The 17,719-nt window shown below is 42.0% G+C and overlaps 2 protein-coding genes across 2 annotated transcripts in view; both read right to left on the bottom strand.

The window, feature by feature from the left end:
• On the bottom strand, window positions 1–14,924 carry LOC117735762 (phosphatidylinositol transfer protein beta isoform). The gene is made up of 11 exons (XM_034540548.1): window positions 14,819–14,924; window positions 11,812–11,842; window positions 10,527–10,672; window positions 10,193–10,284; window positions 10,008–10,015; window positions 9,783–9,857; window positions 9,604–9,687; window positions 7,351–7,428; window positions 4,797–4,907; window positions 4,557–4,679; window positions 1–2,644 (listed from the first exon to the last, which is right to left on the bottom strand). The coding sequence occupies exons 1-11, from the start codon at window positions 14,836–14,838 to the stop codon at window positions 2,597–2,599; spliced, it is 816 nt and encodes a 271-aa protein (XP_034396439.1). The 5' UTR covers window positions 14,839–14,924; the 3' UTR covers window positions 1–2,596.
• Window positions 14,925–15,635: 711 nt separating this feature from the next.
• The window catches only part of LOC117736495 (tetratricopeptide repeat protein 28-like), a 155,748-nt gene continuing 153,664 nt past the window's right edge, over window positions 15,636–17,719 (bottom strand). The window contains 1 exon segment of the mRNA XM_034541868.1: window positions 15,636–17,634. Coding sequence (XP_034397759.1) covers window positions 16,031–17,634 — 1,604 coding nt within the window. The 3' untranslated portion in view covers window positions 15,636–16,030.

Genomic DNA, 17,719 nt, shown 5'->3' with positions numbered 1-17,719 from the left:
TACTTTTTAGACAAAGTTTATTTGATATTTAGATACAATATGAAGATTTAATGGCACACGAGATCTCAGAAAGAAAAGGCACAACATCTCATACATTCACTACCATGTCCCCTGAATTTCAAAAGCTGATCATAAACATTTAAAAGCAAGTGGTTCAGAAATTAAAGTTGTAAATGTCATAAATTAGGATAAGACTGTACAGTTGCTTTGCAAGTACTTTCCCCCCACCCTCCGCATTGTCTTGACAGATGGTAGCAGCATTTGATTGCAACCGTTGATTGAGGTTGCTCTCTTTAAAGACTGCTTTCTCTATTGAACAGACAGCAGGAATTTAGACAGACCAGAACTCATTGGTTACATTGAAGATCAATTGTGTCACATTTTATGCTTTTTAAGACATATGAATACAATCCCAGTACAGTAACAATGACCGACTGGCTGTCTCATATACTGTGAAATATACTGTGGATATATTACAACCACTCCCCATCATGTTGACATTGTATTACCATATTTCCCACAGAAAAGGATATGGTATGGTATAAAGAAGTCAATTATCATCAAGTGATAAGCAACAATAACCCCAAAATAATATACGTGTCGTATTGTTGACCTGAGAAGATTTTCTTGTGAAGAAAAATGTTGCCTTCCCGATCTTCCTAGATTACCAGCCTACAAATGCTGAATTCATGTAAACATCTCAGAAATCCATTCATTCTCTTTGGACAAGCCAATAACCATAACTGAGAAGTGATCACACTCCCTCATACGATTTACAGACAACAAAAACATTTGGATCTTTGAACCAAGATTATTTAATTATACACGTGTCTTGAAAGGAAAATATGGAAAATAAATCTTTAAAATCAAATCCTGTTGGACAATTTAAGACATCGATACATTAGAAACAACGATCAAATGAGGAAACCACTTCTACTATATATGTATGTAACACTAGTGATGACCAGTGCCACATGATTGTAAAGCCTTCACTATGGAGTTGAAGAGTTCATTAATATGGCATATCAATCAAATGGCAAATATGTAAATCTGCAGCTCGTTGCACCAACAGCAGTGCACAAGCTGTTCTGGCTGCTCCTTACACATTGTTGCATGCTGAAGGAATTGCACTGGCTCACTCGCTGTGACACTTATCAGGAAACATAAAAAAGAGCCACATGCAATTCTACAAACCAGAAGAAAATAGAGTCATCACAAACAACTTTGCTCATGAAGCTCTTTCTGCTATGATTTACTCTGAACACGTAGCAGGCTCGTTCTAACCTTTAGGTGTAAAGCAAATTGCCAGCCAGAAGCAAGGGAGGTAGCTAGCGCAATAGCTGACAGCAGAGGTACAATAGTTATAATAGGTCCAGAGGTCTGGAGTTTAAGGCAAGAAGTGTGTGGCGCTGGTGTCGACGGGGCACTGGTAAGGCTTTCTGTAAACACACCTACAACTTAGCAGAAGCTAAAAGGCCTTTTGGAAACCGTCTACCTCTGAGAACCAGATGAGTGAGACAGGTCTCTGGGGCGGGCTGGGTGAGGTGCAGTTTGGCTTGTGACAAGAGGCTCGAGGGGTGAAGCACCATCTGTGGCTGTTTTTCAGTGTCTTTTCTCTCTCTAGGGACTTCTGTTAGGAAGGTGAATGCTGTGTTGTGTGTGAATGTCTTTAGAATCGGGAGTGTGTGTGTGTGTGGGTTGGGGGGGGGGGGACACGGATCAGTGTGAAGCTGTAAACACTTCCAAAAGTAACATCCCTTAGCTGAACAAGCTTGAATAGATCTGTCCCGCTTGAGATTTTTTAGAGATCAGTCACCACAAAGGCATCCACACCTGTGAGTGTGAGAATTAATTAACATGTTTATCCTTGTGCGAGCGATGTATATGCGTAATGTGCACGTGCGTGTGGGTTTCTATTAAATCTGTATGTGAGTGAATACCTGTACGGGCATGATCGTCAGTGTTAATAAGATGCAGTGCTTTGGGGAAGGTGGGGTGATGGGGGAAGGATTACAACGGGCCAAGGGTGTTAGTAATCTCTAAATGGAGGATGTGGCAGGAAGGAACATGAGTATGACAGACTCATGCCGGGAATGCAAACCACTGAGCCACAATGTGTACAGTTATGACCAAGGAGGAGACAAAGAGAGATCGGACAGGACATCATCTTAAGAGGAATGTTATGCAGGAACAGGAAAATCTAAATATGACAGAAGAAATATTGGGTCCAACACCTGCCACTGTGGAATCAAGTCAATGAATTTGCTTTTGTAAAAAAGTATTTCTACTGCAAGATGCTCGTCTTCATATCTCTCCAGCAGGCTAGGTCTTGTCAATAACATGATGCTGATAGCTGGCCTTTCTCTGCCCAGGAGATCAAACTGAACCAGTCTTATCAGCTAGGATCGTGTTGGTTTCTAGAAATCAATTCCTCAGTGTATAGAATGTCTATGATTGGATGCAAGTCAGGGATCTGTTCTATCGATTGCAGGTAGCAGAGCTCCCCCACCACTGCACACAATCCGTTCTGGTAAAATAGAGGCACCGAAGGAGTCCTCTTAGCTGTCGTTGTAGGCGTTTAAAATTCTTTGCCTTTTCATTTGTCTGCAGCAGTGGTTCCTCGTACTGCTCCCCGTCTGCGAAGCTGTGGGAAAACAGAGGGAAATAGACACCACATTAGATTTATGCAAGCCTAACAGGTGAGGGGCAGGTTTACTGGATGCTTGCATTTCAGTGGAACCCTTAATGAATGGTTTCTGGTTACTGCGCACAAGTTTGTGGACTAATTTCTATTACCTCTATTCTATTAACAGAGTTTTTCTTCTTGCATCAAAAACCATAAAAGAAATAGAACAAATGTCCTTTTGCAAATGGAAGTCTTAGGACTTTCCTTAGAAATCTGCTCCAACAGCCCTTATCAGTCTCCTTGTTTGTCTTCTAGGTAGATAAAAGCATCACTTTCAAATTCTCCCACCCTGAGGCTGATGGCTTTGGAAAGTCAATTAGTGGTAGAATCTGATAGCCGAACACCTTAATGGAACAGTTCAAACTAACAGTGACTCTAAACAGAGGAATAGACAGATCTGATGAAATGGCATGAAGATTCACCCTCCAACTTCTTCATCCCTTTCCTTTCCTCCCCTCCCTCTTCTTCTCAATCATAGCACAGACTCCTTCTCAACTGCAAAATTCCATTTGTATGTTAATGAGGAAAAAGGAGCCATCTTGAGCACTCCCCCTCTATACCAACAGCCCTCAACCAGTATACACTAAAAAGGGCAGACATGACTGTTGGCGCATCGTCTCCATAGCGAGTTTCTCATTTACCCGGTACAGTCTTGTCAAGAACCTGAATGGCAGTGTCTGCATGTAGGCCTCCACATCCCTCTTTGATGGCACCCGCTTGTTTACTTACTCCAAGAGAAAATGAGAAACACATGCTGAATTGGGCAAGATGTGAGTGCGGGGGGAGGAAGGGTGTTTTTTGGTGGGTCAGGAATGTTTGAGCATGGCCCAATTTGGCCAGTGCATTCTCAATTCCTCCCTTTTCCTCCTTGTACGACCAGAGCTGCCAGGTAGATATTGAGAGTGGTTCCAAGAGCAAACCAGTGGTAAGGGTTCACAGAAATTGAAGCCTGGACCGCTTTTCTTCTCTGCCTTGTATTCTTCTATGGGGAGGCTCTGGTTTGCAGGTACTGGTCACAAACAGGTCTTTTGTGTATGCGTTTAACTGCTGGCCACCTCTTAAAAACATAGCATGGGTGATTCTGAGAAAAGGTCTGGCCAGATGTCAAGGCAATGCATAGACATGCATGTGCACATAAGCAACAGTCACTGGTACAAAAGATGGTAGGATATTTTTACTGGGTCAGCAAAACACCTAGCAACCTAAACATATTTCTCTGCAACCTGGTGTTATTGATTAAGTTATTCAGAGTGAGCTATGGAGTAGCAAGTGAAATACATACACATATAGACAGTGGACAGAAATCCCTTTGACAACACTGAAGCGTACAGAATGAAAGCAGCATCGGCGTGCAGTGACCGAAACACCAGAGCGAGCAGAGAAAGCATCCGAGACCGGCCTCAACCAGCAACACTCAAACCTAAAGCTGGCCCGGCCACTCGTCTGTATTCAGAAATGCAATGCGGTGTTAAGGAAGTCATATTTGTACTGGAAAATATCAACAGAGAAAAGCGTGAAGCATTTATGAGTGCTTTCATCAGCCTAGTAGTTATTGTGAACAGGATATTACACAAAAACAACGGATTAAGCCTCAAAATGTTTCAGAAGCAGGCTACCCGATTTATCAAGTACCCGTTTGTTTTTAGCACACTCCTCGTCTATTCAACTTCTCTAATGTGTATAGAGATTGGGCGACAACAGCTCCACCCGGACTGGTGCAGCACTGGTTCATATGAAGATCGGGCAGGCATCAGAAATGTGCCAGAGACTGAACACTCTTGATATTGGGGCAGTTGTGTGCACAAAACCCATCATGGACCAATGATATGTACACGGTTAAATGGTTGGTAATCTTTACTTATGCCCTCACCTCTTCCAGCTCCCTCTGTGTCTCCGCCTCCATCCGCCTGATATCCTCCATTGTCAGCTCCACCCACTTATCAATCCAACAAAAGAGCTGGCGGTGGAAGTTAGTGAAGATCCTCTTCTCTTGCTGAGGGACACAGTGGTAGTCTTGGTTACGGACACACACAGACACACAGACACACAGACACACAGACACACAGACACACAGACACACAGACACACAGACACACAGACACACACACACCTCATGGATGAAGTTCTCCACTTTGGTCTGCAGGCCCCACCACTTGAATTTGACTGTGACCAGTTTGTAGGCACACATCCTTGGGCAGTCAGTCTTACTAACCAGCTCTTTCTGTTAGGAGAAGAAAAGCAAAACGACAAGATTTACAACCCAGCACTTTTTAAAGTGCTGTATCAGAATACATAAATCAAAACTTGACAGAAACTTTGCAATGAGAGACTGATCCGAAAAACAGCAGAAGGCTGAGAGAATATTATTTAAGACTAACCTTAGCTGCATTCAAAGCTAAAAATCATTAATATATAATGCTTTGGGTATGGAGCATGCTGAAATAATTATCAATATGAAGATGTGCTGTGCAGAGATAAAAGTGCACTAATCTACAACACACTTTCTAAATCCATCCGCTGCTTGCACTCTGTCTCCCTCTGAAGAAAAGAAGAAAAGGAGGAGGGGGGTTGAGGCAGAGCAAAGTGGATAAACTCCAGATGAAGGGACCATTTCTCTGCCTCCGCCCTGACAGCGACACCGTTCCCGACAGGCATGCCTTTGTGGCCATGGAAGGCAGATAAAACGGTGCTTGCAAAGCGATAAGGGCGTCGCGGTGCAAAGCTGGTTACATTATTAACACCTAGGACCTCCTCGCCCCCAGAACACACTCTCTCCCTCCGAGAACACCTGTTTAATTAATCACTTCATTCTGGCTCGGCATTCCAACAGAAAATGCCACAGACTCAATCACCATCATCCCACTGTCGTTTGATGCTACGATCATGGAGGGGAGCGTGAGAGGGGAAATGAGAAACATTTCTAAATTTGCAGTGGGTTTAGAAAAGTTGTCATCGCTAAAGGAGAACTTCACATGAAACGGATTCTACATCAAAACACTTACGGTGACATTTCTTCTCTCCCTTTCTGTGCCCTACTCAAAGGAGCAGAAGTTTTCAGAAATACAAAGGGTACCGATATGCAAGCATGTGTGCATGCAGAGATAGACAAGAGTTTTATTGCTGTGAGAAGCTGGCAGAAATTGTGCCTCTGTTGTCACATAACTGCTTTTTTTTTCACCTTTTCAAAAACACTCTTTTCCATGTCCACAGCGGACGGGAAAGTGATCTAATTAAAAACAAATTCACAAAAAGTTGTACTTCTTTATTCACACTTTTTAAAGCTGTTTGGCTGCCTTTGTTCTTGAAAAGCTGGGGAAAGTTTCCCATGGTGAACTTTGAGGACTCCACTGCAGAGTAGAAATTCTCAATGCTCCAACAGTGAGCAGGACCCGTTTGTGAGGCTGCGGGGGTATAGTGCGGAAAGCTACATAACTCAACAAAGTTTCTCGGCGTAGATAAGCTATGTCTCATCGTCTTATTACTATCATCAAAAGTATATCTGTCTTACTACAGAACTGCCGCTTGTCAAATTTACAATCAATGTCCACACACAGTATGCTTCTCCCATTCTCCATGTCTTTATCTTCTCTCACACACAAAGTCTGGCAGACAGAGCAACGAGTAACACCTTTATCTGACCTGGTGAGTAGAAATATCTATTACATTCAATAAGGGCTGCGAAATAAGTGATTTGTCTTCATCAAATTGCAGCCTTACAGTTCTGTCAACCCCAATCCAGCTCTGTGCTGTCTTTTTCACAGAGCTATTCTGATTATTACTGGCGATAAACGAACACCAAATATCTGAATGTGTACGTTTTCGCCCCATTCATGCCAAGTTTAGAAGTGATGTCTACAGTAAATAGGTCTGCATTATTTTTGCACATCTGGACACTGCAATTTCTATTAATTCTACTGCTCACACAAAGCACAGACACAAATTGATTTGCTTGAGGTCTGGTCTCAGATTATGTAACTAATTATGTAAAGAACATTGTTTTGTTTTTCTTTTGGCTTTTCCCTCCAGCATTATTTTTGGGGTTGTTGTTGTTTTGCTGTATCATAAATCATCTTCTTCTCTTACAGACTCTGCAGCAGGTTTCCCTCAAGGGTTTCCCTGTTTTTTGCTGCATTCATTTTACCCTGTTAAAGTCATAAGCCTTCCAAGACCTGCGGAGGAGGAGCATCCCCACAGCATGATGCTGCCACTACTAAACACCACACAAAAGGCTCAATCTTTGTTTGGTAGCCAAAATGTGTTTGGTTTTTAACAGAGGGTTTTTGTTTTGTTGTATGCAGTGTCACCCATCTCAACCATTGAACATGTAGCTTCTCCAGAGAGGCATAGGCCACTCTGTGGGGGAGAAGAGTCTGCTCTAAACTAATTTACAGATGTTCCATATTCTTTCCAATTTATTAACACCGACACTACTTTATTTAGTGCTTTGGAAAATGCATGCACAGATGAATCCGAGGTCCAAGAAACCACAGTTGCAAAACCGGGTATTGTGTGAATAACAAAGACCAGGGATGTATCCCTTTCAAGTAGTCTGGTATAAAGGAGTAACATGTGGGTTGAGTCTTTGTTTAGTCTCCTGTGACATTGATTGCCATTTGTGTGTGAATGTCATATCTGTTAATTTCCACAGCTCACAAGAGTATTACCTTCCAGGTGGGCCCAAGGGGTCCTCTTCCAGTCTTAGCTGACTTGAACTTGGCAGGGTCCTCATCTTGTTTGTAGTCCTACAGTGAGAGAAATGTATATAATGAATACAATACATAGCACATAATATATTGCATAATGTGTATCATAATATTCTAAAACACAGCACCAATCAAAAGTGTTCTCCCATTATGGCATTCAAGAGGTTACATCATTTGTGATACGTTTGTCCTACACTGCTGTTCAAGCACTGTGCTCTAAACTAAGCGGCACAGCAGACACTGAAAGGCCAAAGAGTACTGCACGCATTCTCCAAAACCTGCCAGCCCCGGAGATAATGTAATGCAGTAAGACCAGAGCACAACTCCTCCTTAAGTGGCTCAACGGTAAAGGACTGTGGATGGGGCGTTGATGCCACCGCTGACTGTTTAATTAGGGGGACACTGGTGCCGGGTCATATACATGAATGTATATGCTTGCATCGACCTGCATTATTCCCCACTGCACACAATAATCAAAAATATGTTTTAAGCCTATAGAAAAATATGGAGCACATATGCTAAGCACATGACAAAGTTGACATCATAGACAAAGTAGTAATACCAATAAATGAAATAGCTTTCAAATTATCAACAGCTCAAGGGCCCAGCAATTTTAAATAAATCATGATGCGCCTGCAGCTAAAAAGCTACTTTTCAGGGCTATTGGCCAACAGGAGGGTGCCAAACGAGATACAACACATACCCACACACACACACACACACATACAATCATTTGGCTGTTCTAACGCTGAGAGCTCCATCACTATAACAATACACTCTGCTGCACTAATGAGGTCTGTGAATCGATATGCCGAGGTAGACGAAAAGGAGCTACTGCACAAGTAAAACAGTGTGGGTTAGAGTGCGAATGTGTTTGTGTCGTGTGTTAGTTCCGGGATACGAGGCACTGTGAGCCTTAATTACACTAACAAACTCATCTGTGCTGGCGGTACGCCCCAGGCCCTGCAGCCATGCCTGAGGCTGAGGGCTGATAGGGTCCTCAGACACAACACACTCCTCCAGCAAGGAAAACACCTCCGCCTCGTTAACTAACCACCACAAACAAACACGTACACTCACCGAAACCAATGCTTCTCAGCCAAATAGCCTCAGATAGACACACATACACAGAGCCACAGTGAAATGAGGCAATGTGATGTAAAATAACAGCAATAACGTGTAACATCTTCAAAAAAAGATTTCAGAGCATCCAGAACTCATGTTTACATTTTGAAATATTATTGAGGCAATCTTAGGATGCTCAAATGGTGTGTATAGTTATGAAATTATTTAAAAAGATTTCAAGGCGATGCTTGAAAACATAATGAAACTATTAAATCAATTTACTCATCTAATGTAATTTTCTGCTGCCAGTTCTTGCCATCCACTGTCAGGGACAGGTATGCGTTTCATGGTATTTCACCATCTGGTAATACATTTTACAAAACTACATTTCCAGCCTTGGCTCCATTAGTTCCACTAAAACAGTTCCACTAGATACAACAAATACATGGAGGTATTCCAGCACTGTTCAATGACGGGAATCAAAAGCTAAATACTAATTATTTTTGCATCACAATAGTGAGTTAGTTTAAGTAGAAAAGTAGGAAGTAGATCAATTCATCAGTAAATCAACACTCTATAATTGAACAGCAAATACATAAATGCTAACTAGTAATCTGTCAAATAGAATCATCAAACGTTAATAGATTCCAGCTCCTCTAATGTGATGATTTACAGGCGTTTCCATTTTAAATCATTATACAAAATAAAAATAAATGTTGTTCCGATTGGATGATGTTGCTCTCGGCTCTGGGGATTTTGCAAAGGGATTTTGTAAATTTTTCTGACAGAATACAAAAAATACAAATATAACTTAATGCTGATCTGTAAAATACATACAATTGTAAACAGGACAATACTTGTTTAGTAATTCTGTTTCTATTTATTTGATTCTCCAAAATTTCTGAAATGAATCAACACAAATTAAGAAGTTCCTGTGTCACTAAAGAAAATTACTTCAAAAAATCTGCTCAAATGTAAATGAAATGACTAGACTAATGCTGATTAAAAATAAATCAATAACCCCCATTTGAAAATCCCAAGTGGCTTTGCAGATTCTGTAGTTTGGTAATGATGAGGCGTGTCCACATGAAGGCACCAAACTGCATTTCTATCTTACACTGGAAGTGTGCAAGAATAGTTTCTACTCACAGCATTGGACACTTGACTTCTGTCTGCAATGTCAATGGGCACAACCGTTACATTCTGCCACGTGGAACTGTCTAGTTTGTGCACCTGAACAAAGACACAAAACAATCGTAAGCAGAGTGACAAACTCAAATCTGATGTTCAAAATGTATACTTGCTTGATAAGATGCAGAGGTACTTACATTTTCTTGTGTTCCAAGGTCTGGTTTGTGCCACGTCTCAATCTTAATGAAGAAATTGTCTTTCATATACTCATTCTGGAGGGAAGAGTCGGGACATGATAGGTTATTACAGAACTGAATGTACAGAAAGCAAATTGAATAAGCGGAAGCACGGTAAACTTAGTTGAAATAACATTTTGATGATTTAAAAAAATACAACAAAACAAGCCATTAAGGACTTCCTACCGTCACAACTGTATCAAGGTTAGCCATGAGGAGAAAAGAGGGGAGACAAAAACACCATTACATATAGAAGAAAAAACAATTCACACCAACTAAACACATGATGCAAGTAACACAAGTGCATTTAACAATGGAGAGGACAAAGGGTTTCAGGGTAAAGGTAAAGTGATATGGGGTGGGGGACTCACTGGTTCTGCAGTAGGGGTAGGCATTCCAGGCTTTTTCATGGAATACCAGGGAGCCTTCAGGGGCAAACAGTTTGACAAACCCTGGGACTTTACTGTAGGGTGAGTAAAGAGGATGGGAACAAGTAGACGCAAGTGGAGTGAGAGAGAGGGGGGACATATTGACATGCCGATGGAAACCTACTGAACAACTTGAAATGCTTCACAACATGAAGAAGAGGCCAGAGGTAAGACAATGCTGCCACTGTCTGGAAGAATGATGCCATTACACTTTAAGACGATAATTATGGGATCAATGAAAAAGGTTTAACATAAAAAAATACAATATGACACATACCTCTTTATGTGGTAGATTTTGTGTGTGTATTGTCCTTTCTCCCCGTCTTTTTCATAGGGCTCATTCTTGAGTACCTCAATTCCCTCACCACCACCCGTCTCATTTTTACTTGCTTCAGCCACCGAGAACAGCTGTCCGACTTGATACTTTAAACACAAAAATACATCAGTCACTTACAGTACATCCCTAACATAAACTAAAGCTGGCCCTGCTAATGGTTTAGGTTAAATGTGGTATATATATAAATATTAGAAGTTTTTCCTCTTCTTTGTATTTAAGCTTTTCTTTAGTGTTTAAAGGCAGCGTGATCTTTCTTTGCATGTGACCCCTTAAAATTAAGCAAAGTCTACCTCATCATGGACTATTACTTAGGAACTATTGTTAGATAAAAGCTGTGTTTGGTATGTTTATGTTGTGATTATAGAGACACAGCACATGTATCACTTGATTTGCATCTTAAAATTAAGCACATGAGCCAACACGAACTTAGTAAGATGCGTTATTGTCCTGCTGTCAGAGGTAGATTGCAGATGTATAAAACATGGCAAGGAAAGCTACTGCACAAACTCAATAGACACATGAGCTCGTCTCCAGCCTGTGGTGTGGGAGCAAGGCTCCTTTCTTTACAATTATATTAGCTCTGCAATGAAGAGCAGCCATAAATTGGACAGTGTTTTGTATTTCAAACTTCAAGTCCACCCTACATTCTGCAGAGCAAGTTAACTAGTGCTGCATGGTATGCTGTTTGAACAACAAAGGGTGCAACAGAAGGGTGGGTGTTTGCTTATAATTCAACAACCAGAACTCTTACTATGTCTCAACTATTCAAAAAGCATCACTAATTGCCAAGAGGTTTTAATCACCATATAAAAGGCAGCAGAGTGAGTCTGGGATTCTTGACATAAACCTAAAGACAGGGATGAAACTCTGCTCTTCATAAGAACTACAAGTGATGCTTTTTTGGATGAGACTGTTTGAAACACTGGAAATTATAAGATTGTAGTACATTAATTACTAACTGTTTTTTTTAGGAAAGGTGCATTACAGAGGCTTGTTGTAATTGCTATATACAACCACTCTATGACCCACTTTAAACCCAAATAAGGGATGATAAGGTTCCGCCAAATAAGGGATGATAAGGTTCCGCTGCATGTGACACCAATAGATGAATTGCAAGTGTCAAAAGTGAACCCAGACATTCTAACATAGACATTTAAAACAGCCATTTATAACATGACTCATTGTGTCCATGTTATAATAAGGGAGACTAAAACAGATTACTCACCTCCTCAACACTGCAGGGTAAAACCACACGGCTGCAAGAGAGAGAAAACTATGGTAACATTCAGACAACACCTTCTTAAAAGACAGTGTCCAACAAGTATAAAACACAAGATAAACCATAGTAGAACAAGTAGTAGCCATAGCCACGCATGGCTAACAATGCACAGAAACCTTTTCCCTAGTAAAGAACAGGAAGCCAGTTGTGGTCACTTCTCCGGAGGTAAAGACTCCACTGCCCATAGTCAACACACTGCTGACATCAGCAACATAAGAACCCATCACTAGCCCAGTGGAATGGTTAGAGCTTAGTAAAGCCGAGATTGGATATGGTCAATAGGTGAAGAAAACTACAATGAAAAGAGGAGCAACGGAAAATGTACGCGAGTGATTTTTGGTAAAAAAAAACCTTGTTTAAAAACAACAAAAGTGCTGCACAGACCAGTAACAATGGGTGAGGCTGTTTAAAAAAAAGTTAATTCTATCTATCTATCTATCTCTCTCTGAATACTTATGAGACAAGATATCGACTGGCGAGTGTGGCTCAGTGGAGAGCAGGGTCGTCCTTCAAACAGAGGATTGGTGGTTCGATCCCCAGCTCCGCTACACCATGTCGATGTGTCCTTGAGCAAGACACTTAACCCCAAAATAGCTCCTCCATCCTGTAGCTGTGTCTAATGTGTGTGAATGTTAGTTAGTCCTGATGTGCAGGTGGAACCCTAGCTCCTCCCATCAGTATGAGAATGGGTGAATGATGTCATGTAGTGTTAAAGCGCTTTGAGTGGTCGGAAGACTAGAAAAGTGCAATACAAGTACAGGACCATTTACCGTCCATTTACCATATCCAAACATTAAAGATGGTATTTACTTGTTAAGTACACTGCAACCCAACTCTACTCTACTCTTCACATCTAAAACAGACAGGGTGTGGTATGACACAACCAATTGCATAATTTACCCTTAGGAATATGACGCTTCAGTGAATAACTACAAACCACACAGTGGCAGAGGATGTTCTCTCAAAGCATTCTACGCTGACATGTGTTTGTTTACGCTGGCATAAACTATAGACTGTATAAGAAGTGGACCGAGTCATGCTGACTTTACCGTTTACATTTCTCATAGAGTTCCATACAATCTGTATTTTTGTAACCGGAGGAGTAACCCATCAAAATCAATTAGGTCCTAAAAGTTGTCAATTGCACTAACAGCCAAAACAATGAGTTATTTTTCTTCCTCCGGTCTTATGATTGAGGCGGTTAACAGGGCTGAACTGAGGGGTAGGCGTGATTATAGGAAATGGGTGAAGTGTGCTTGTTCTATGGACCCATGGATGTGGAAGATCACCAGAAGATCTGGGTATTTTCAACTGAATTTTATACTTGGAAGGCAAACTGTTTTAGCTTAATGCGTCACTAAGCAACTTATATCCATGTCTTTTCTGCTTACCACATCTAGTGCTGTATATATGTATTCAATTAATTTTGTATAGCCCAAAATCACAAATTTGCCTCAGAGTGAGTGCTTTTTTTTCTTTTCTGCTTACCACAGTGTCAAGTGCATGATAATGCTGGAATTAACAGGTGTGTTGTTTTAGGAAAGCTATTCCACAGAACGTCTGTGTTGGAAGTTTTTTGGAATAGCTTAGACTCTAGGGTTAGCAATGTTGGAAATGGATCACAGAATATCAGCTGAACTTACTATGGGCCGACAAAACAGGCAAATAATGGTTATAATAGTCACCTTATGTGTATAGCCAGAGTTTCTGTGGCACACAGAAATTAAACTAGCTAGCTTTCCATTCATCCACTCAAATATCCAAATAAACAACATGGTGCTAAAACTATGGATTTAAGAAATAACAATTAGGTATAAACCACAAACACTGCAATATACACACACAAAAGTAATTTTGTAGGTCACTTGAATACAACAAAGCAATTAGAGGGAGAGGCATGAACACAGTATGGACAGGAATAAGTTCCTCAAGAGCCAGATCAAACCACAATTATCTTTCCATCATTCAAACAATGAGTCAAAAGATATTACCCAAACGAGGTGTTTCAGAACTTTGCTGAAATAATATAAAGTGCATATTTAATCAATCCATTTGTCTATTATATTATGTAGACTGGTGTCACGTTCCTGTGCTACAGGACTTCCTGATCTACAGACCAATTCCTTTACCGATGGAAGCGAAGTTAAAAACTAGCACTGACATTTATCCAGCAGGCACACATTTTACAAAGGTTGACTTAAGTCATGACCAACTCCGTTTACTGCTGTGGTTTGACGTATTATTCTAACTGAAAATAGCTTTAACGTCAACACGAGCATCTTATGACAACTTCTTAACTTGCAGAGCTAACAGCTCGCTAGCGTCACCTGAACACGACAACCGCTAGCAGGCTAACCTTAGTAGATGGGAATAGTTCGGCACGAGAATAACAAAAACAGCGGAGCCGCCATTAAAGTCTCTAATCTAGGGGAAGATTAGTTGGCGCCGCCACGAGTGTACGTGTCAAAGCTGCAGAGATAACATGAGTAGGGCCAAGTGATTTCCAGTCACGGAAAAGCTATACCGTTAGGTGCAGCGTTAACGTAGCGGTTAGCTAGCTTTAGCAACACGCGAGCTAAGTGGGAGCTCAAGTTAATTAAAGTTGTAAAGCTTGAAAGCACAAATGTCGGTACTTTTATCTTTAAAAAAAACACGCAACACAAACCACAGACCGAAGTGTTTTGAAGCCAGCAAACGCTACGTTCCGTGAACACACGGGACGACTAGGATTAAACAGCAGCTGTCACACAGTGCCATACCGCTGTCAACGCCGGTAACGTAGGCCAGAGCAGCTCTGGAGCAATCCCACCCTTCCCTCGTGTGATTGACACAGACATTGAGACAAGATGAAAAAGTTTTCATTAGTGTCAAACCACTAAAAAAAACCTATCCGAATTCGTTACCACACGATGCAGTTGCTTCAACATGTTCGAAATGAGTAAAACAAACTTACTACTCCTTGATGAGAGTCATCGCTGCTTGTTCCTTTAGATACTAACGTTACTGCCCAGAAGCCGCCGCTGATTGCTGTAGACGTCATGAGCCGCCCAGAGCGGTGTCGGTCCCTCCCTCATGAGCGGTGATTTGCAGTAGGAGGCATGGACAGACAATCTAAAATCGTATTAACCAATAGAATATCTTACTGGTGTCTTTAAGCCCGCCTATTGCACATCTGGATATATGACGCTGCGTCAGTTCCTCATTCAATTAATCACATGAACAAAGCAGGAGCAAAGCTACCATTGTGTGTCAGAAATATATGTTTGATTTTTAATTATCATCTCATGTTTCTTTAGAACCCTTGAGGGAGAACCACTGTAGTATCTACAGTGCATCTATCTATCTATCTATCTATATCACTTGTCAGACACTGGTTTCATACACAAACATAACAATGTAAAGCCAGAAATACAAGAATGAAAACATGATGTCTTTTTTTTTTATTGAAACGGTTTACTGATACATGACAGATGGTTGTCATGAAACTTCATGATTAATCTCAAAAAATTATCGGCTAAAAAGTCATACATGGTACTTAACATTGAATAGCAAGAGAATCCATGCTTCAGAGCAGACACTCAATTCACAATGAAATCAGGCAAAATGCCCTTTTGATTTCAATAAAAAATATTAAATCTTTTTTCCCCCCAGTCTATCCATCTTTACAAGGTACAGGTTTGTTCACTTTTTAATAATATAAAACGTTTAATACTGATTGTGAAACACTGTAATTAATTTACAAAACATAATAATTAGAATTAGAATATTAATAACAATAACAATAACAAACAATAATAACAATAATTATTCAATTTAAAAACAAAAATAGAATGGAGGAAATCAGTCCTAGCTGTTGCATCTTGGCCCACACAAACAGCAAAGAAAAATACCGAATGGCATTTACATCTACCTGACACACAGTTACACACAAACACAGTATCAGGTCTTTGAGTATTTCTCATTGCCATTTACAGTGTTATGGGCACAAAGACATGACTCTCTCTAAAGCATTCATGTGCCTCTTCAGAATCGCACCCACTGACCAATCACATCCTTCTCATTGTCAGTCAAGCTTGGTGGACCAACAGTGGCCCTCAAAAAGTGCCCTACTCGCACACAATAGTAAATAATAGATAGATAAAAGTATAGGACTGTTTTAAATGTCTCAGCATTTAGAGGAAGGGAAAAATCTTCCAGGCGACAGAAACTTGTATCCATTCCCAGCAGGTAGTCGGATAGAACGAGGACCAGGGCTACTGCTTGTGGAAATAGTAGGTGATGGGGCCATTTTTCTAGGGTTGGAGCAGTGGTGTCCATTGTTCTTGCTGCCCCTATCCAGTGATTGCAGCCCCAGCTCTCGCAGCTCCAGGCTGTCTTGGGTATCATTAGGAGAGCAATGGCGTGGAGAGAGGTTCAGAAGGCTCAGTACATCTCTACTGGCAGAAGCAAGGGGCCCGGGAGTCCCATGGATGCCTCGGACAGGACCTAGATGTTGCTGGGCTGCAGCATTAGCCCAAAAGGTCTTCAGATTGTGGATAGCTTGGACTTTTTCATCAATGACTCCTCTTCTTAGCCGGTCCAAGTCTGGGATATCTGCCGATGTAGAGCAGGCAGAGCCTGTAGAGGAGTACGACAGGGCTGGGGATGGAGCACTACCAGCCGGGGACTGGTGACCAGAACTGGGAGACACATTACTCGGGGAATGAGAGATGTGGCCGCTGTATGGGGAGCTTGGATACTTTAATCTGAACTGTGCATGGCTGTCCAGAGTGGGTGATGGATGGCTGCCCTCCTTTTGGGAAGACTCAGAGATTGCAGGGCTATTGTAGCCAGAGCTTATTTTCTGCAGCGAAGAGGAACGGGAGGGAGGTTTGGGCCTTGGGGAAGATTGAGCTCTGCCGCTTGCACTGCTGTTAGGACGGCTGAATGCACTAGTTTCAGAAGAACGGAAGGCGCTGCTCCGTGCTGATGTTCCTCCAGCCGTTGCACCCTCTGGCCCAGCCCGCTGAAGACTACCTACAGCTCGGAGATGGCTCTGAGTCTCCTCCAGAATCTTCTGGGCCAGCTCTTGAGGATCCATAGGGACAATTTTCTCTTCCTGAGACTTGACAGTACTATCCGTCTCGGTACTGGACTGGTCAGATTCACCTGTATCTGAGCTGCTCACCTTACCAACCTTCTGGAATGGGGAGTTTGGGCTGGCCACCAGACATGTTTTAACAGGGGAAGTGGGGGTGCTGACACTGCCCCTTGACGATACTGATACAGTGTAGCCTCTCCCTGCTCCTGTGCTGGACCCACCAACTACCCCCCTGCCTCCTCGGTGGTGGCGCTGGCTGTGGCCTAGTGGCAGGGGCAGAGAGTCACAGTGGCTTCCCAGAGGCTCGCTGCTGATAATGGAAAAGCCCTCATATTCCTCATCATCTCCCCGAGCTCCTGCCACTGCAGCAGCAGCTGCTCCATGAGGAGAGGAGCGACTACGAGGAACATGAGGGTGTTTGTGGATAGAGTAGTGTGCTGTGACCCCACCGCGTTGCCGATGACCTAAGAAATCACACTCTGACTTGGAAACAAAGCTCATGGAGGAGGCTACAGAACTTAGGCTATAGACAGAGATAGCATCTGATGCCTGACTGTCCAGGCAAGGAGGAGAGAAGGGAAGGCTTGAGTATCCCATGGGAAGAGGGTTGGACACAGACTGGGCTGAAGCTAGCGACTCAAGGGAAGATGAGCTATCCAGACTCAGACGCTTGGGCAGTTCTGTGGAGTCTGAACAAAGAAAGGAGATACTGGATTGTTTGACCGAAGTTCATCAAATCAAATTAGAGATAAATACAATGTAGAGTCAGGTGAC

The sequence above is a fragment of the Cyclopterus lumpus genome, chromosome 9 (assembly GCF_009769545.1).
Source record: "Cyclopterus lumpus isolate fCycLum1 chromosome 9, fCycLum1.pri, whole genome shotgun sequence".
NCBI lineage: Eukaryota > Metazoa > Chordata > Actinopteri > Perciformes > Cyclopteridae > Cyclopterus > Cyclopterus lumpus.
Note: the sequence above shows the minus strand (reverse complement) of the source record. Positions and strands in the feature narration are given on the sequence as shown.

Excerpts from the sequence above, each read along its gene's own strand:
- LOC117735762 (XM_034540548.1), bottom strand. The coding sequence starts at position 14,838 with ATGACTCTCATCAAGGAGTA. Across the intron at positions 10,673-11,811 it reads TACCCTGCAGTGTTGAGGAG|TATCAAGTCGGACAGCTGTT; the intron begins GTGAGTAATCTG and ends TTGTGTTTAAAG. Across the intron at positions 10,285-10,526 it reads AAAATCTACCACATAAAGAG|TAAAGTCCCAGGGTTTGTCA; the intron begins GTATGTGTCATA and ends CTCACCCTACAG.